Consider the following 20671-nt stretch of genomic DNA (forward strand, 5'->3'; position numbering starts at 1 on the left):
TGTGGGGTATTTACCAGGATCACTCCAGCTTTTTTAGCCCCGCCCCTTTCGAATCCAGGAAGGCCCCCAAAGAAAATTCTCCAAGCTCCGCTAATTGCGCTTTGCCCCTTCTAGTACGGATCGCCGCGGCATTGCGGGAGTTGTAGTCCCCGCGGCGGCCGCTGCGCATCGCGTCGAAGCGGTCTCCCGCCGATAGGAAGACTACAAAGCCCCATGGTGCTTTGCGCGCGTAGCAGGGCTCGCTCCCTCCGGGTGCGGTCGGCGGCTGGGCCGGAGCGTGTCGCGGGGGCGTCACGTCGGCTGGTCACCCGTGAATAAGAAGGCGAGAGGTGGGGTTGGGGTGGGGCTGCTGCGCCGTGACGCCCGAGCGACCTCCCAGCCCGCCCGCCCGCTCGCCTGCCTGCCTGCCCTCGTCGGCGCTCCCCCCTCTCCCCTCCCCGGTGCTTCCTCCGCGGTCCTTTGCCTCCCGGGTCGTCTTGCTGAGAGCGAGCGGGCGCGCGCGGGTGGGGGAAATGGCTGAGACCATCGCGGACACCAGGCGCCTGATCACGAAGCCGCAGAACCTCAACGACGCCTACGGGCCGCCGAGCAATTTCCTCGAGATCGACGTCTCCAACCCTCAGACGGTGGGGGTGGGCAGAGGCCGCTTCACCACCTACGACGTGAGGGTCAAGGTGAGGGATCCCAGCGAGGAGGGGACGGCGGGGGGGGGGGGGTCGGCGGATGGATGGGGAATTATGGGGGCGGGCGGGCCCTGCTGGAGTCTCGGGCTTATCTGCTATGGGGAGCGAGGGTGGAGGTGCCCTGGCTGTGCAACTTCCAAGCAGTAAGGCCTCTTCACTCCTTCAAATACGTGCCTTGCCTGGCTGGCTGGGTGGGTGTAGCTTAGAAGTGCCTGAGCCAAACTGAAGGGCTTATTTTTATCCCCCACCCTCATACCCTCTTTCTTTTCCATTCCCCCCAATGGAAGGTCAGGGGCATTTCCTCACTGGAGAGCTCACTGATTCCCTGGCACACCTTCAGAGAAGATGCTGCAGTTCCATATACATAACCAATATGTCGTTAGCACTCTGATCTGGCAAGCTGAGCTGAGGTTGACAGTGACATCCTGTGCAGTTAAGGGTGGGGGAGGGGTGTTTGTGTGTAGGGAGAGATATTTTAAGCTGTTCATTTTCTCAGTATCTTCTAGTGTTGATTCCTATATGAATGCCGAATGCCGTTAGCACCATATTCATACAGAATGAAAGGTCTGATGCAGAGCCTGCGCATGCCAAGGTTCTTGAATGCACATGTAGATCCCAATTTGGCTTCCTTCAGATGCTTGTAACTGGAACTGTGTGTGTGTGTTTCAATGTTCCTTATCTCTGCAGTCCAGAAATGCAGTGTGCTTCACCTTGGTGCTGTTCCATACTGGCCCCATGTCTCTCATCACACACCAGAGTTATGCTAAGTAGTCTGTGTAGCTGGCTTCCCATACTCATTGTTTGTGTGGGTCTCCATGATATGGCTGTACTTTGGTTATTCACAATACTCTTATAGGTACCTACTGATATGTGAGAACAAAGAAAACTGGTGTGAGAAGGGCCTCCAGTGATACATCCTTCAAAAGCTTTAAATTGTGCTGCTTCCCTACATAATGTTTAGTAACTGGTAGTAGTCACTGCCTCTGAACAATTATGGTAATTCTTTTGGTCCACTTTTCATATTACTGTATTTGTACTCTGCCTTTAACTCCAAAAGGAAGCCCACAGCAGCCTTATACATTAAGGAAATACATTGTTCTCTGATTCTCACCCTCATGTGATAGTAACATTCTCTGCATTCCTATAACTTAAAGGCTAACCAGGGAATTTATTCTCTGGTGGAATACCTCGAATTCATAGTGTTAACTGTGTCTACATGATAACAAAAAGATAATCTCAAGGCTGTGCAGTTGACAGAGTTAAGATAGTGCCATCTCATTCTTTTGGGGAAGGCTTTAAAGTCTTCTATAACTGCAGTAGAGTGGTACCTCAGGTTACAGACACTTCAGGTTACAGATTCCGCTAACTCAGAAATAGTACCTCGGGTTACTGTTTTCCACCGTCATTTGTTTATCAATTTGTTCTTCCTTTTATGATAAATGTTGTAAAAGTAGGTTTGATCTGAAACAAGTAACAAATTTCTTCTTGCTTCTATTTACTCTGGACCAGGTTGTGCATTTCTAGCAAAGCTGAGGGTGATAATGCAAACTAGAGCCATTGGACAATATGTTTATGGATTGCTGAAAGTAAGTGAGGTCTAGGGTAATAGATGGCCTAATGTTATCTTAACTGGTTGTGTACATAAGTGGGACAGGAGAAAGAATGTATGTGCTTAGGTTGTGTAGGTTAGATAACTCAAAGAGAGGGAGCCATAGCACATTGCTTCACATTCCAAAGGTCCTGAATTCAAGCCCTTCCATTGCCAGTTGAAAAACTCTTGATGTAGTAGGGCTGGAAAGACCTCTTCCTAAGATCTTGGGAGAGCTGCTGCTGCCATTTAGTGTAGAGGGTACTAGATCATAGACCAGTACAGTAGTTAGGAATAAGGTAGCTTAATGAATTGAGGAAGAACTTTTGCTTGAGGATGTGCCAGTGTGGGAAAGTTTTACCGAATATAGTCATGTTTCCCTTTAATCTGCTAGATTGCTTCTTTGGCACTTGGTTGTCTGTGCAGTCCTGCATGTCACTTGAACTTGTATCCTGTTCCAGCTGAAAGGCTCGATATTTTAAACTGATCCAGTTGATGAACTATGCTTGCTGATGTAGTGTAGGCTGTTAGATAGCAAGGTATAACCCATGCTTTCAGAAAATGCTTATGTATGACCTTTGGAGGAACTAGTTGGCGGATATTGCCTACTTTGGGTACTAACGGGCATTCACACTAGTGAATTGTGCCTGGCAGTGCCAATTTCAGTGCACCTCTACAATATGCCCTTCTAGTACTACCCCATCACAAGACTTGTTGATGTTGTGTACCAGTTGCTAGGGCTGCCTTGAAAGCTGCGGAGTGCAGTATTATCATGAAGATTTTGAATGACCAAATTGTCAGATCAAAATATAAGACTGTACCCCCTTCAGCAGATGGTGATAGCAAAAAGAATTCCTTGCTGTTTGTTTATTAATTTATTTTCATTGCCACGCCATGACTACCGTGGGCGTAGCCCAGGGGGGCAGCAGCCCCAACAAGTAAAACAGTAGAAATACTTAATTAACTGACTAATCACGTTGGTTCTGCCCCCCCCCCAAAAAGTCCTGTTCTCCCAACCAAGTCCTGCCCCTCCTAACAAAAATCCTGGCTACGTCCATGATGACTACTAAGAAGACCCTGGCCCAATAGTGGTTCCTAAAACAACAAAGTTGTGATTCGTGGAGACCATTAAATGCTTGGAGGACTACAGTTTGCCTTGCAAATGAATTGGTTTCACCTGGACTTAGTTTCAGTGACTTCCTTGCATTTAGACTGCTTAAGGACCAGACTCCATTACCTTTGTATTTTGCTTTTTCTCTTCAAGGTTAAGAGCCTGTTGTGAAGAGGGTTATCCCATTTCATTTTAACAGTCCTATAATGCCAGAGAAATGTGGTATCACCCAAGGCAAACACACTATTTCAGTGTTTCTCAACCATGGGCTGGGATCCACCAGCCTTGAGCCATGTTCAGGTGGGCCTTCAATACCTCAGCCAGCCCAGTACCTCACCTGCCTATCCTGTCTTCTAGTCAGGTCATTTCCTTATGGTTAGACCAGGGCCAATACCAGCAACTCCCTGCATGCTGAGCAAAGGTGGCCGAGAGACAGAAATTTGGGATGGGGGGGGAGGAGAAGGATCTCCTTATTCTGAGGGGAAAGGGCCCAGAGGAAGTGTTGAAGGAAATTAGAAACTGAGATAAGAGATTGTTGTTATTGTTGTTATTATTACTATTAAAAAAACCCACCGGTTTACACACAACACACTAAACACTGGTGAAATGTTCTTAGATGCAGCTTCAAGGAAACTGGAAGTTTTCACTTCAGTTTTAGATTATTCCAGACTGGTTAATCTTAACTATAGCTTGCTGAAACAAGTCAAATTCCTAATCCATGAGTTAAAGGTGGTTTGCTCAAACAGACCATAGGTAAGAGTAACCACAGTTTGGGTCCAGATGATATGGCAAGATGCGTTTCATATAAAACAGAAGTGAAAGCTTCTGAACCTGTGATCATTGCTGGGGGTGGGGTGGTGAACATATATGTGAGGTTTGTCTAAGCCAGACATGGCCAAACTTGGCCCTCCAGATGTTTTGGGACTACAATTCCCATCTTCCCTGACCACTAGTACTGTTAGCTAGGGATGGTGGGAGTTGTAGTCCCAAAACATCTGGAGGGCCAAGTTTGGCCATGCCGGTCTAGGCTCATCTTGGCCTTCATCAGCATGAATGTTGTGGACCACAACACCCAACATCCCTCAGTTTCTGCCCATGCTGACCAAAGCTGATGGGAATTAGAGTTCAATAACATCTGGAGGGCACCATGTTGAAGAAAACTGCTGTAACTATGGCTTAGCATCACATCTGAAGCAGCCAGTGATTGATGATTCCTAACAAGCTTTGGTTGATGTGCCTGCCTGCTAAATCTACTCTCCCCAGCTCCTGAGCCACCAAACTAATGGGAAATGAGGTTTTTTTTTATATATTGCTTTTATGCTGTTGGTGCTGTTACTATGGGAAGATCTTTAAGTGTCTCAGAATCCCAAGGCTAAAACTAATTTGTAGGCCACACTTGATTTGAGAGCTTGGAAGGTATCAACAACGTGAATTTGCACGTAACTTGAGTACATTGCTTTCACAAAAGACAAGGACAGATGCATTTCTAAGACTAAACTAAAAGTTACTATTGAGCCTTTCTAATGGAAGCTCCTTTTTTCTTGGCAAGCCTCAGATTAGATACTTAAAAGCTATTATATATTGCATTTACCACTTAACCTATATTAACTTTTAATATAAAGCACGTAGATTTAATCTTTCATGTTCACAATTTTTTAGAAATAAATTGCTGCCTTAAACACTCCACCTAAGAAAAGCTTCATTGAATTGGCTTAATGCTCTAACTAAACACACATCCTGTTTGTACCCTTTTTGGCTTTCCATTATTAACGAATCCAGGCGCTGAAGAAATTGAAGGTGAGGAAGGCATAGAAGTCCACTTTAACAGCACTTTAGGATTTCTTCTTATCTGAAATGGACAAGAACTGTAACTGCAGATTAGTAGTGGGTGGGGTGAGCTTTCAGCTAGAGCGATTCTTTGCACACATCAGTAGCGTTGTTTTGTGGTACTGTGGCGAGTGCATGCTTTCTTAGGGAGCTGCACTCCTAAAATAGTGGATTCAAAACACTTGCTTTCATTGGGTCTAGACCAAAGCATTGTGAGACAAAGGGTGAGATGGCACCTTCCTCCCATTCCATTGTGTGAAGTGGGAAAGGAGAAGAATTAGAGTGGGGCACCATTCCTGGCACAACAAGAAACTCTTGAATTGTCTCAGTCCTCTCTGAGACTAGAACTTTTCTGTCTCTCAAAGCCATTTAGGCTTTTCCAATATATTCTTGTCTATTCAGAAGTGCACAGGATTGCAGTCTTCCATTCAAATTTGTGAAAAGGATCAAATCCTGAAAAGGATCTGATCTGCACCACTCACATTTATTTGGTCTCTAGCATATTTCCGTGTTTCTCTACTGTTGTATTTCCAGTTCTTACTTGGACTTGGAAGATTGCACTGTAGTCAGATAAAAATGGTTCTACTACATGCTCCTTTTGAGTGAGTAATATTTTGTTTACAGTGAAAACCGTAGAGGTCAGGTATTCCCCATTGACAGTGACAAGCATGGAATATGAAATGCCACTCTAAACAACAAAGTTGCTCTCAAATCATGAAGCATACAGTTGATTACTTAAAAACCAGAGTAGGAATTGAGTCACTTGTCTACTTTCACTTCTTCCATCAAGCAAAGGTACCCTAGTTTGATGCAACAGAAATATCATTGTAATAGAATATTGCTTCAAGTGGTTTATACCACAAAGATTAAACAGCACTAAGAGTCAGATATTTTAACAGTGTAGCAGCAGATGGTTCATTCTGTCATCACAAGCCTGGCTGGATTGATTTAGATCAAGGAGAGTTAAATTGCAGGAAAAAAGGCCAAAATACACCATTGATTTAAATCAGAGTTTTCCACTTACTTAGATATTTCCTATGTAAAAGTGCATGCAAACAGCATTACTTAAATGCTGATTTTAAACTTCAGAGCCTTTATACAACCTTGAAGGACGCACTGTTTTTCCTACTGTTTAGAAAATGATGAATAATTGCTTTATTTCAAATAACTCATAATCCTGTCACACTGCATTAGAATTGCTTGCATCATGAATTCAGAAGAATTAAGTCAATTATCAAGCAAGTTTTAAGGTCACTTAGCTGCTTTGGTGGGTGAAGCTTGTGACTTGCCAGTCCACCAGTATCAATGTCATGTACTTGTATGATGACTGACAAAGTTAGTTTTTTCACAGTGCATTCCCTTTAAAGAAAAGTAGTTGTTCATAAGAGGGTCATAGAGTTTTGAAGAGTGTTTAAAGTTCAGGTTGGTTTTAAAATATTGTAGCTTAAACGCTAACAATCAAATCAAATAGGGTTTTTTTATTTTTGTCAGCATCTTTTGTAGAAGTTGCATTCTGATCAAAAATTACAAAGGAGAAAAGTATGTGTCTGAATTGGGATTAGAAGAAAAATACCTTGGTGCTGCTGATGAGTTACTGCCTTGGCATGTTATAGAACTACACAATCATTCTTAGAGTTGCAAGGTGGGATAAAATGTTCATCTCTGAATCGAACAAAAGTGTCTGATTCCACTGATATTAGATATGCTGTCCTAGAACCAGGTATTTTCCTTTCAGGTTACTCTTCCAGTTACTGTGTTCTTCCAAACTGGGTGATATGGGTGCATGTTTCTTTCTCTCAATTGTCCTGAGCCAAATGATCTCTTTAAGAATGGAGTATCGGGTTAATTAAATTGTCCTTGGAATGATGCTCTTGCAAATTCTGCTGATTTGAGGGGCCAAGCTGAACAGTTCTATATCCTCTATAGTTCCTTCTGCTTTTTCTTTCCTTCCTTTTCTGCTCTTCAGCAACTTTGAAGAGCCAAACTAAAGTCTTTCTGGAGAGATGCGGGTGGCAACAATATTAAGCAACACTTACTTGAGCATGTGCTTGCTCTGTCTGAAGTATACTTAGTCATGGGATAGAAGTCCCTGATGTATTATTTTTATTTCAATTTGTATGCTCCTTTTCCATTTTAACTAAGCCCAGTGTGGCTCACAAGACAAATGCAATCAATACATCATGACACTCAAATATTAGATAATTTCAAAAAGTAATATATTGAATAATTCCCTTTGGTGACAGAAAAATAATGTAAAGCTATACTTATGTAAATACTAAGGAAGGAATTTGATGTTTTGCTAAGATTATTGTTCTGTCGGGGCAAGTTGAACTTGTCAGACAGAATGATCCCTCCTCTCCACACTTCTCTGGGGAGTTGCTTAACTCCACAGCCATTCGCGGGGTGGGGTGGAGTGGAGTGGAGTGGGGAGTTTGCAAGGAGAGGGGAAAGCTCCATTGTGCAAGCAGAAGTCCTTGCACAGCTGACATGACTCATTAGTTGAATCCCACCCTAAGTATTTTCAGTGTTTATACTAAAATTCTCTGGCCTTTTAAGAAGAGACTTCCTGAAAACACTTTAGACCTGTTCTTAAACTGATTATACACTTGGAAGAATGTACAATCAGCTGGTAAATTAACTGAAGCAACTTCATAATGATTTTCTAGATATCAAGAAAAATTGTGACTTTTCATGGTTGAGGCCAGACCATTTAGTGTTGCCAGGAATTATTTCTAATCAATTAATGTAAAAAGACCTTGGTTTTCTCTGAGATAAAGAAAGTACGATTCCATACAGCTGCTAAGTACACGGAACCCATGACTCTCCTATTTGGCAACGGGGAACCCCTGGTCCATGGGCCACACCCACCTGCCCCACACCTCATGTTAGGTGGCTGAGCCAAAAGGGGGTTTGCAGGCACCACTGATAAGTTATTTGGCAGCCTCTGCAAAGATCTTTGCAAGGTGCTTTGAAGCCCTGACTACCAGCTAATAGTCAGCAATTCCTGCAGAATCAGTTAATGATTTTTTGCTTGGAACCTCCATTCCAGAATCTGTTCTCTAACATGGGTCAATAATTCAATGTGAATAAAAGTTTGAAAATGTGGATCTGTTCTAGACAAATGCTTAAATGACCATTAGGCTATGAACTCTCCTCGACCTGTGTTGGAGGATAATATAACTGGTGGCTTGCTGGGTGGGCTGACAGCTGCTCATACATGGGTAAGGCCACTTAGCTGATTAAAAATATTCTGTTGGATATTTCAGTGGTCCGGAGTCCATCAGCAGGATGCCACACATCACACACCATCCTTTTCTCAGAAGGATGGTGAGCTTTCTTGCAAGCAGGCCTGAATGTCACCCCTGCTGTTAGAAACAGTACAAAGCAGATGTGTTATTACAGAGTTGTTGTGATATGACGTGAGGTGAAGGAAGTCTGCATAGAGAAGCAGTTCAGCCCATGTGTTGACAGCATTAAGTGGAACTGTCCCTGGAGGCTGGAGTCCTCTTCAGAATTGAGCAACTGTCGTGATGGATCTAGCAAAACAGAAGTGCAAAGGGACCATCCCCTTCTTGATGACTCAGCTGTTTGGCAAGCATGTGCTTGTTGTGAGTCTCAGAAGCTCCTTTTCCTGTCATTGGTTAGTATAGCTTGAGTGGTCTTACGCCTCTGGTGGTTTTCTCTCTTCCTCCTCCTCCCTCCCCCAGAATATCGTAGGGGGCTAGCCTTTGGTCATGGCTGGAGCTAGCATGCCCAATAGCTGACTATTGATGCAAACTGGAGGGCTTATATTGGGAAGGGGATTTATTAGGAGTAGCTTTGCAGCTTTTAAGTGCTTCTACATCAGCGGTGGGTTGGTTGAGCTACGGTGCCTGGATCTGAGGGGTGACATTTCAACATCTGCAGGGCCACTAAAGCTTTTTAGAATTTCTGCATATGCAGGTATCATTACATGTGTCTAGCAGGTCACAGACAGTTTTGCAGACAAAAAAGTTTGCATCTGTTCTGACACTGAAGTCAATACAGAAGATGTGTTAAGATTCTCTTCTGATTGGCTTTTATTGGATAAGTGTCAATTACTGACACTCAAGGGTGTGGACAAGATGCTTGTTCTGATTCTCTTGCAACTTTCATGCAGCTTACCCCAGGAGAGGCGTCGGAGGAGGAATGTAATTTTGTTTTCCCAGATTGCTTAGCCATGTTTGGTACCATTGGCCCTGGTAGCCCCCTGATCCAACTGGGGTTCTGAGTGGGGAACATTGCTTTGCAGTAGTTCTACTCATACTTCACCTGCAGATTCCCAGGAGCCTTCATGCATCATTCTGTAAAAGTTCCATTCAGTCTCTCATTCCTTAACTTTCACATTACACTTCTGGTGAAGGATTTCTGAAATGTGTATTTTGAGTGGATTGTCATTGGTATCTTAATGATGCCCAGCTGTTATTCCTTTCCATCTTAATCAAGTATGATGGTAGTCTTTGAATGACCGACCACCTGAGGCCTATTATAGGTTGGATAGAGGGGAAATAAGCAAAAACAATCCATGCATGAAGGAGTTTCTTTTGATGATCAAAAGTGGTTGCACTGTCTTTTGAGAAGAGATTTCACTCCTAAACTGTTGACCTGCATTTTAAAGGGAATGCAGTTTGTGGCTCCTGGATTCTCAGAGGCTATTGCTTGAGAATTTTATTTGCTGCTTCTGTTGTGCCAGCTGCTATGGTGACCTTTTTACTAGAGCAGTAATTTCCAAACTTTCCCCCAAGGACCACTTGAAAAATTGTAGAGGGTCCTGGAGGACTGCTTAATGCTTTTTCGGCCTATTGTAGCAACCGTACTGTACTGTGCTAGATGCTGCATGGTTTTTTCCATTGTATTTTTACAGATGCACCTCAGACAACTTGAATGAAACTCACAGACCACTGATGGTCTACAGACCACAGTTTGGGAACCCCTGGATGCTGTAAGGAAATTTCAGTGATATAGAATGAAGTAGCCCAGTAGGTTGTTGGTTTCCCGGAGTATACAAAATTTAATATTTGCAAGAATTCAACTAGCTATCTGTTAGAGCAGATAGCTTCTCAAAAGCTTTAAAGAACCCACATTAGATACACGTTCAGATATCTTCATCTGATTGCTGACTTGCAGTAAGGAATCTCTTTGCAGATGCAACCTACATAAGAGGCTGGATTGCCCTTGACAGGTGGCAGAACATTCTGTTGGTGCCCCACACTTCATCGAGTTGATCTATCCCTAGTTATCTACTAGGATTTGAGAGTCAGGCCACTTACACTGTGAGTGCTTAAGACTTTTAGCCTCCTAAATGTGCCGCTGCTGTTTGATTTCTGGTATTGTTCCTGCTGCAGATTTCTCCCATAGCCTGAATTTTGAAATGCGGTATTAGCTGCCATTTACCAATGTTTATCTGCTCTTTGCTTTATGGTGACATTGTGCTGATGGTTGCCATTGTTGGATTTTAAATTGCTTTGATGTACTCCACTCTGGGATCACTTAAGATGATGGGCAGGTAAGAAATAATTCAAATTAAGAAACATGGGAGAGGGTAGACACAGGGAGGAGAGAAATCTCTTTTCGATAGACAATTGCAAAGGCATAAATTCAACCTTCCTGTACTTGATGAAACCTTTGAAGCTCTGCTTACACTTGTTTCTTGTAATTTTGCACCATTCTGAACAATCGTGACCTTGACCAACGTGATACTGAATGTCTGTCACATTAGGCCCTTGGTTACAGCAGGCTTTTAGCCTGCAAGGCTACTATACTCTCTCCAAAAATACGCTGTAGTCCTTGTTAACAATATGTGTGGCCCTCTGGGATTCTGATATGTACAGTGTTCTAAACTGTGGTTAATGTCAAGAATTTAAAATCCCCCTGTGTGAGCCTTATTTCTCTTTTAATGACTAAGGCTTATTATCACTGTGGCAAATGTCCAAATAACTGCCCAATCTGAAATATTGGCTTGATAGGCGACATGAACACCCTCCAAGGGCTGCATCCACATAAATAAAACATGTACAAATTTGATGAATAGCTGACAGAATCGGTACCCAGTGGTTTACGGAGGTTTACGGAAGCTCTGCAAGTTGCCCTGTAGTACAGATGTTATGGATTTGCCCTGAAGTACTGCTGTGGGCAGTTTGAACTTCTTTTTGTAATGCCTCTAGCAGCCTTTCTCAACCTTGGGTCCCCAGATGTTGTTGAACTACAACTCCCATCACCCCTAGCTAGCAAGGCCAGAGCTCAGGGATGATTGGAGTTGTAGTCCAACAACATCTGGGGATCCAAGGTTGAGAAAGGCTGCTTAGAGTTTAAGACCTGGCAGCACTAATTCCAAGAATTCTACCAATTCTCTTACAAACGTCTCTTCTATCCCCGTAATAATGGGTTTGGCAACACACATTTGGCAGAGTGATTCAAGGTTATTTTTCTATCATAAGTATCTGGTAGCGTTGCTCATCAGTCAGTGGAAATATCACACATTCGTGATGAATACCCTTTTGCTTCTAATAATTCAGAATGGCATCTTGTATCAAAGCCCAATCTATGAGTACTTGATCTTTCTAGTGCTGTGTTTGTATAGGCTACAATCAGTTAGCACTTATTCTAGTTATCTTTTAGAAAAAGGGCCTTTTTTAGAACCTCCCTTCAGTTTCATATCTCAGAACCTATTAAAGGACTTCTTGTTGCTATACATCATTTTGACTTTCCCACTTGCATGCATCTTATGGCATGTCATACAAGATGGAAAAAACTCAGGTTTGGGAGGAACTGATTAATATACCTTCCATTTTTAAAATGGAACTACCATTGATGGTGTGTTAAGGGTTGTTGACTCATGAAGAGAGTAGTATAAGAGAACTCTCGACTCATCTAGATAATTTCACTCCGTCCTCCAGTGCTTGCCATGCACTTAAAAGGAAGGTCAGTTTTGAATCTGGTTTTATATAGTGTAACATCTTTGCATAGTATTTGAAAAAGGAATCTTGCCACTTAAACATGTTGGGAAGTGATGATCCTGGTCAGTGTTGGTGGTATTTTTCCAACATGCATAACTGATACAAGTAAAGGTGTATAAATGAAGATCAGGGTGGGGGGCGGACTGGCTTTTCCAGATGGAAATTCCCCTGGGGGGGTGAGTATGTGATGGCCCACACATAAGCACATTTTTAAAAAAAAAATTGTTGAAAGATATCGCCCCACCTGTTAGTCAAGATGGATGAGTGGCTTACAAAAATGCTTTGGCTTTCTCTTAAATTTAAACCTTTTTAACAGCAATCACATCTCTTTAGCAGAATTAAGAAAGGTTCACCAGGTATCCAAATAATGTTAACCAGAGAGAATCTGCCAGCAGGAGGCAGTAGAAGAGCATTGTAACTTCTCCTAAACTCCTTCATAATGTGTAGGTGGCACATGCAAGAGAGTCTCAGATATGCTTGTTTTACATCATACACTTCTGCCTGATAGCTAACTATAGAAAGTTTACTGGAGCACCTGGTTGCTTTTAGAAGCACCCACACCTCCCTGTTGACAACTGAGTTGTAGGAAGGCTAGCTACTATGAAGGTGGCATCAAAATTGGTGTAAGTTACACAATGGCTTTGTCCAGAGACTCTTCAGGGAGTCTCTTCTTACAGGTGTGTTATAGATTTACAGTGGTACCTCGGTTTACATACGCTTCAGGTTACAGACTCCGCTAACCCAGAAATAGTACCTCGGGTTAAGAACTTTGCTTCAGGATGAGAACAGAAATCGTGCTCCGGCGGCGTGGCAGCAGCAGGAGGCCCCATTAGCTAAAGTGGTGCTTCAGGTTAAGAACAGTTTCAGGTTAAGAATGGACCTCTGGAACGAATTAAGTCCTTAACCCGAGGTACCACTGTATGGGTTTACCTTGAGGTTGTTTAGGACATGGAACCTTCTAGTCTATTTTTCAGTGTGCAAATGCAAATCTCCTGCGAAGATTGTTGGTAAAAATGTGAGGAAGGTTGGTGTTTAATCCCAGTGTTTCAGAAAGCAGCTGATGAGGTGGTTACAAATGAATTTGCCACTGATGTGAATCCTGAACCAGATACTTAACACATGGCTACAATGCTGCATTGCCTCTTAAGTGCCCGTATGTCAAGTGAGCCAGTGTAGCGGTTAGTTCTGGGCTAGAGCTAGAGACACCCAGGATCTAATCCCTACTCAGCCATGAAGGTAAAGCAGGGCATCACGGGAAACCTATGGCTCTTTAGGAGATTACAATTTCCAATTCCCACCAGCCCCAGCAAGCATCACCAGTGGCAAAGGAGGATGGAAATTGTGGTTAAACAGCACCTGAAAGGCCACAGGTTCCCCATCCCTTAATGCTAAATCATCTTGAGCTCTCTGGAAGAAGGGTGGGATATAAACTTTGTAACTAAATGTCAACATAAATAGGTGTTTGTTTAATAAAAAACACCCCTGAGTTGCAACAAAATAGGTTTGGGAGGTCAGAGCCTAAACTGCACCATTGATCCTACATTATAATGTTGTAAAAGCATACAATTCATCAGACTGGGACCTTTGTGTTCCCTTTCATTACTTGAGATGGATCCACGTGTAATCTAGCCTTGCTGACACATATAAAGTTACACCTTCTCTGTCCTTGAGGCTCTGATGTAGTTTTAGCAGTTGGTCTGCTGGAATGAATTGCTGCTGCCTCAGAGCAAATTATCGACTTCAAGGTTGGAGCAGTGCAGCCCTTATCACTTAAGCATATCTCATTATAATAGATCAGTAGTCTTCAGAGCTGGGACCCGCCTTTAACCCAAACATGTATTGAAGCCATTTCTTAATTCTCACCACCACCACCATATTTGTATGAAGTTAGCACTGCTGTTGCAACCATCTAGAAGCTACCAACCCACCAGTTGAATATCAGTAATGTAGAATATCTCATTTGCCGTCTTGAAGATATCCTGCAAGAATCATGAATAGCTTTTTTAGCTGCTCGGGTCTATATTTCAAGTCATTTCTCCCTCTCACATACTCAATACAATGGTACCTCGGGTTACAGGCGCTTCAGGTTACAGATTCGGCTAACCCAGAAATAGTACCTCAGGTTAAGAACTTTGCTTCAGGAAGAGAACAGAAATCGCGCTGCGGCGTCAGCAGGAGGCCCTATTAGTTAAAGTGGTACCTCAGGTTAAGGACAGTTTCAGGTTAAGAACGGACCTCCAGAATGAATTAAGTTCTTAACCCGAGGTACTACAGTACTTGGTTTTAAAGTAATTGCAAAAAAAAAAGAAGAAAAGGGGGGGGGAGCACAGTGGTTAGGATGAATCCGGGATAAATTCACTGCTGCAGACTATGTACTAGAAGCATGTATCTGAAGTGTTAACCAGTGTGGCAGAAAGTCTCACGCTTCTTTTCAGTTCTCTAAGCAGCTGTCTTAAGATAGCTTATATCTTAACAGGAAACGACTTGGCAAGAGTGAAACAGCTAAATGTGTTTGGAGTCTAAATCATGATTGTGTCAGAAGTTCAAAGGAGGAAAAATGGAGGGGTACCTGTATTGGGCCAGCTCATTTTACCTAACACTGTACTTCTAAGCCTTATATATTGCTTGGAGATTAACTTTTATAGGCTCCTGTACCAAGAAATAAGAATTTCCGAGGCACTCCTTTCACTGCTTTATCTTAACTTACTGAATAAAAGAGCAGTTAACAAGAAGGATTAAGTAACTTGAGCAAATGGAATGTTAAAGGTGAAAATCTCACCTGCAGAAAACACTAAAACTCTACAGGCCTTACACACTTACAATGACTTAATTTGGAACTCTGCTAAGAAGCCAAAAGGTGAAATCAGAGAGCAATAATCCACTGTTTTTATTCTGGGAATCTTTACTCCTGAGCTCTGGGGAAACTGTATAGTGGTGTTCCCTACCTGGGACAAAAATGCCTTTACAAAAGCCAGCGTCTTTCAATGCAAGCATGACTTTTTAGCATAAAGGAACTCGTTAAGAGAAAAAATATACCTTAAGGCATTAATACAATGAACAGTGTTGTGCTTACCTGGGAAAATGCAAGGGCCTTCCTAATTCCGCTTGGGTTGGGTTTCACACCATGTACATACAGATGTTGCTGTACATGATGGAGCACAGTGGGAGGATTTCAGCGTCACACTAAGGTGATCGTTTAGTCAGAGCAAGCATTTTGGATTGCCATACTGAGCAATCTCCCTTCTCTCCCCCCCCCACTCTTCCAAGGGTTCTCCTGACCTCCTGAGCCAGTTTTGGGGTGGGGGTGGGGGGAATAGAAGGTTTAATACCAAGAGCTCATGGGTTGTATTCAACATAGTGCTAAGGCAAGCGTTCTCCTTGCATAATGGGATCTTCTCTCCTCTTCCCCCCTGCATCCTCCCAAATCTGTTCTGGGTTCCCCCACCCCACCAGGGCAGGAAGGGGAAGTCCTGTTGCACTAGTGGTCATCCTTGCAAACGTGTGCAACTATGCCCTGACCCATACAACAGGGACTCTTAATGAATTTCAGTGGTTGCTAATCTACCACTGAACCAGATTCAAGGTTGCATTGTGGATATGTTTGGACTAGTTCTGTTTAGATTTCTTTGTAATTTTTAGGGTACAACTTTTGTTAAATAATGCCCAAATGGCTTGGGGCCCAGTTTACTTCAGGAACACATCTCTTCTAACATCTAGCCCATGAAATGAGATCTGCTGGGGGCGGAGAGCCCAGCCTAAAGGGAAAATGAGGGATCAGTTGTCCACCTGAAGGTTTTCTTCACAATATCTCCCTGGCTGGAGGGTAGGCTGGTGCCAGCATCATACACGTTTTGGTGCTGCCTGAAGACCTGTTTTCTCAGGCTGGCTTTTAAAAACAGTAACACATGCCTGTGTACTGCGAAGCTTTTGCTATTGTGTTATGTATGCATTTGTTGTAACTTGTCCTAGGGCTTTCCAACCAAGTACAGGATGTAAGTTTTAAATAATAATAATAAAGTGTAGGAAAGGGCAGATTGACAGTGTTGCTCTGTACATCAAAGAGGACATCAGTCTAGAACCCAACAAGCTATAAATTCTGGATTCGGGCCCAGTTTGGAGTCATGCTGGATGACCTAACCAAGAAGTGGACAGAGGGAATGATGGGTGCTTCAAGAGTGAAGTCTACAGGCTCCCTGAAATGAAATGAAACTTTGTGCAGAAAAGTGTTCAGAAAACGTTCTAGAGTGAGGCTGTGATTAGTTGTTAGTATGAATTTTTTAATGATTAGGATAGGCAGTGCTGCAATGCCAGCATCAGCCTGGAGATAAGTACTTATCATTCAGAAGGGGTAGGACAGATCCTTACCTTTTGTGGGCAACAATTAGAGCTAAAATAGTAAAATCTCCATACTTAGCCCTCACAGCGATGTTAAGTTTGGCACTTGGGCTTGTAGCGTATGAGCAATACATCCTGAATCCAGTGCTGGGAAGGAAGACAGTCTCAGCATAATCATGCCTGTGTGCTCTATTGTTGATGAACAGTGATGGGACATTTCCCCCCCCCCCCTTTCCTTTTCTTTAGACAAACCTTCCTATTTTCAAATTGAAGGAGTCTTGTGTCAGGCGAAGATACAGTGACTTTGAATGGCTTCGAAGTGAACTAGAAAGAGAGAGTAAGGTAAGGCGAAACATTTTCGTGGATACAAAGGTGTTGTGGCACTGAAAAAGCTTGCCCTGGGCTGTTAAGTAATGTGGTGTCAGTGGTGGTGGTAAGGATTGCCAACTCAGTTCTGGAATTTACTGTGACCCGAGCACAGGCCATTCTGAATCCTTGCAGCTGTGTTTAAGCTTGGCACTTCTGTGCATCCCATATTAAATCAGCCATCCATCTCGAGTGCCATGTCTAAGGAAAGGGTACAGCCCATGTACTCCTAAAACAAATTTTCTAGGCACTGTATTAAAAGCTAGATGCTCTCTACATAAAATAAGCAGTCTGTTTTTCAGTGTGTTAGTAATTTAGATCACAACTGTCTTTCAGGTTGTAGTGCCTCCCTTGCCTGGAAAAGCTTTTTTCCGCCAATTGCCTTTTAGAGGAGACGATGGGATATTTGATGACTCTTTTATAGAGGAAAGGAAGCAAGGGCTTGAACAGTTCATAAACAAGTAAGTGCACTATTCTATTTCTTGAGTTGTGTAGAAATGTCAGTTGTGTAAAGGCAACCACATTGTACATGCTTACATCTGTCACTGGCTCCGGTGGGTTTAGCAGCGCAGTTGCTCTCATACCACGCAAAGCTCAGCTCACCTTTTTAAATGCTCCTGAACTACTTTCAGGGTTGAACTAGCATCTAAGCGCTATCAGCATCCAAGCTGAACAGTGTACAAATGCTTTAACATTTGCTGCAATGATTGAAGTATTTGTCGTGACCTGGGTTTTGTTTCAGTTTTGCTTAATTTATGCAAATTGCTAAAATTACAGCATGTAAAGATAGAATCATACAAATAAGGCTGGGGGGAGGTGGGGAGGAGCTGCGATTCATCAGCTGGAACAGTTAGGTTACAATCTGACTACGCAGCCTGAGAAGCTGATGCTCGTAATGTGGCAAAATGGTTTTTACACATAGCCTTGGCTAGGGTGGCCGTCTCTTCAGATTTGCTTACTGGGACAGTTAAGCCTTGGCTTCCGTATTAGGTCAGAGGGGACAGTAACTGGAGTTGCATGGTAGTTTGGCCTCTTTGGCAGTTGCCTATAGGCTTTCCAATCCTGAAATTGGAGGGGGATATAGCAGGTAGTTGGGAATGCATTTTTCACTTGCTTCTCCATCCTCCTTTCTGAAACGTGCTTATTTTAAGGCATCTGGATATGAACTATTTTATTTTGCTGCAAGAAGGCTGAGCCTACTACTGCCCAGTTCTCCTTTGATTTATTAGAGGGAGGAGGACCAGGATTGGTTCCATAGTTCCCCATCCCATTTTGCTTCTTGGAACCAATCCTGGTCATCCTCCCTCTAATAGATCAAAGGAGAAGATGAACATTATCAAATCAAACACACAGTTCTGAAAGTCCAGCTCATTTGGTAATAACTTATTTGGACATGATGGTCACCTTTAATTGTGCATGGACTTTATTTGCATATAAAATAGGAATATGAAAATGCTTCTTATTGTCATTTTAGTATTTGTCCCAATAGCTTCATAATTGCAGTTCAATGGCATGAAATTTGTGCTTATGACATTGGATTAGACAGTGGCTGCAGTCACACGGCTGTTGATTCTGTTTTCCTGACATTTCCCTAACTGTTAACTTCAACATTATATTTGAGCTTTCACAGAACGTCAAAGCCACTTCCAGAAATACAGTGAAATATTGCTGAGGTTTTCATGTTATTTGCAAACAGATTGCTTCCGGGGGGGGGGGGGGACGGGACTTGTTTGCAAATGACACAGGAATTGGCACTAAACTTGACATACCTTTTTGGATGTGGCTTTTATCTTGTGGAAAGCTCCAATATAACATGGAAATTAGAAGGAGAACATTGGGTAAATGGAATAAACTGCTGTGGAAATGCGGCCTGTCTCTAGCGAAGGGAATTTGGGTAGCAGGACTTGGGAAGGGTTGTCTGACTTGACAGCGCAGAGTCTGAAAGCAATTAACAGTGCTAGGCAAGATGGGCCAGTGATCTTTTCATAGCTGGCTTCTATCATCCATGAGCTCTCAACATCTCAGATGGCATCCAGTGGCTGCAGGAGGGGAGTGGCAGCTTTTGTAAGCAATCTTTCCCTCTCCAAAGTCAGGTGGACCTACTGAATACTGCAGGCTGAGTGGGAGGTGGAGGAGATGCGAAAGAGAAAGATGAGTTGCACAGTTGAATACAGCCCCAGATTTTTGGATACCTTCTAAGGCTGTCTTTAACTCGGCAGCTGTTTCTTGGGAAAGTAGGTTTGCTGCTGAGTCTTTGCATATAGGATGTGCTCAAAATTTCAAATGGCTAATAATGTCATTTGCTCTATTTTCCCTGAGGGTGGGGGAGGGTATGTTAGAGTCCTACCACAGACCCCCCCCCTTAACCTTTGTCAGGAATAATGACTTGTTTGCAGTATGATCTCTCTGAAAGCAGTCATGCTGATAGGATGCTAATTCTGGTAACTGGTGGGTGGGTGGTAGCCCATTAGCCGTTGGTAGAGTTGTTTAAATGCCACTTAAGATAGGGAAGTTTGATTTTTGTTGTTGTGGGGTATTTAAAAGCAAGTCTAAATTGGAAATCTTCCTGAAAGTTCGGGGTGGGAGAGTGATTTTTAAAACTGGAAGTCTAATTTTTTTTTATTCTCAAATTCTAGAGTTGCAGGCCACCCCTTGGCGCAGAACGAACGCTGTCTTCATATGTTCTTGCAGGATGAAGTAATAGACAAAACCTACACGCCCTCCAAAATAAGACATGCTTGAATGCTGCACAACACTTTAACTGGCATAAATGTTAGTGGTGACATACTTCGTCTAAGATATGTAGTTTAAGGTTTTTAGCATGCTGCAAACAAACTGGCACCAGAAGCCTTCAATATACTAACAGCACTGTGTGTTCTTTGCATTGATCTTTATGGCATTAAAGAACTCTAGGTAAACCTGCTGTCAGACTGTTGATTAAATGGCTTTTAAAAATCTCAGTATTTTGAAACTCTTCCCTTCTTCCTTTTGCAATGACCCTTGTGGTGGTTACTGACTCAGCCTTACTCGAACTTGCACTGTTTATGGTGTCGCACGTTCACTTTTCTTTGATTTTAAACACTAGAATATTTCTGTACAACAACTAGTATTCAACCTGCAATTTGGTGACTAACATGGTGCATTGTATTCAATACCCCCTTGTATAAAATAAGCACTTCTGTAGTTGTATCTTTAAGCTTGCGAGGGGCGGGGTGGGGGGGGCAGCCTTTGTACTGAGAAGCAATGAGGGAGCATTTCTTTATATTGTGTAAAAAGAAAACAGATTTGTATACTAAGAACATTTGTCTAAAAGTTGTTTTGAAATAAAAAGTAAAAATGCACTTAGCATGTCCTTCCTGCTATGATGGGAAAAAATAATCCTTCTCTCTATACCTTGGGCTGGCTTATCTCCCTGGATAAATGTCCCACTGCACTGTGTTTTATCCTGGCTATACCTTCCACTTAAGTAAGTCGTTCTGAATTACTTGACTTCATTCAGCTTGAAATACTAAAACTCCCATTGTAAGTTACAGTCCTATGTGTTATTGCTTCGGGGCAAGTCCTACATCAATCTTTGGGACTCCCGAGTTATCAGGGATAGGATTGTTGGTTTCCTCCATATGGTGGTGCAGTTACAGCTTATGGAATACTGAATCAAAATTATAGTACTCCTTTCTCTTACTCTGGGTAACAATATTCAGTGTAAGTTAGAATCATCATGCTATAGCTCTGAAGTCTATGTGAGTTTTCTGCATCTGAATGATTAATTGCATCCATTAGTATGTCG

At 42.8% G+C, this 20671-nt stretch overlaps 1 protein-coding gene across 1 annotated transcript; it reads left to right on the plus strand.

Moving 5' to 3' along the window:
- The first annotated feature begins 140 nt into the window (after positions 1 to 140).
- On the plus strand, positions 141 to 19844 carry SNX3 (sorting nexin 3). Its single transcript, XM_083433614.1, has 4 exons — positions 141 to 674; positions 16765 to 16860; positions 17221 to 17345; positions 19521 to 19844. The coding sequence occupies exons 1-4, from the start codon at positions 513 to 515 to the stop codon at positions 19624 to 19626; spliced, it is 489 nt and encodes a 162-aa protein (XP_083289740.1). The 5' UTR covers positions 141 to 512; the 3' UTR covers positions 19627 to 19844.
- Positions 19845 to 20671: the final 827 nt, after the last annotated feature.

The sequence above is a fragment of the Podarcis tiliguerta genome, assembly GCF_965153285.1.
Source record: "Podarcis tiliguerta genome assembly, chromosome: 3".
NCBI classification, from domain to species: Eukaryota; Metazoa; Chordata; class Lepidosauria; order Squamata; family Lacertidae; genus Podarcis; species Podarcis tiliguerta.

Coding starts and splice junctions, on each gene's coding strand:
- SNX3 (XM_083433614.1), top strand. CDS start 513: ATGGCTGAGACCATCGCGGACACCAGGCGCCTGATCACGAAGCCGCAG. Junction 675..16,764: donor CCTACGACGTGAGGGTCAAG/GTGAGGGATCCC, acceptor CCTTTTCTTTAG/ACAAACCTTCCTATTTTCAA. Junction 16,861..17,220: donor AACTAGAAAGAGAGAGTAAG/GTAAGGCGAAAC, acceptor ACTGTCTTTCAG/GTTGTAGTGCCTCCCTTGCC.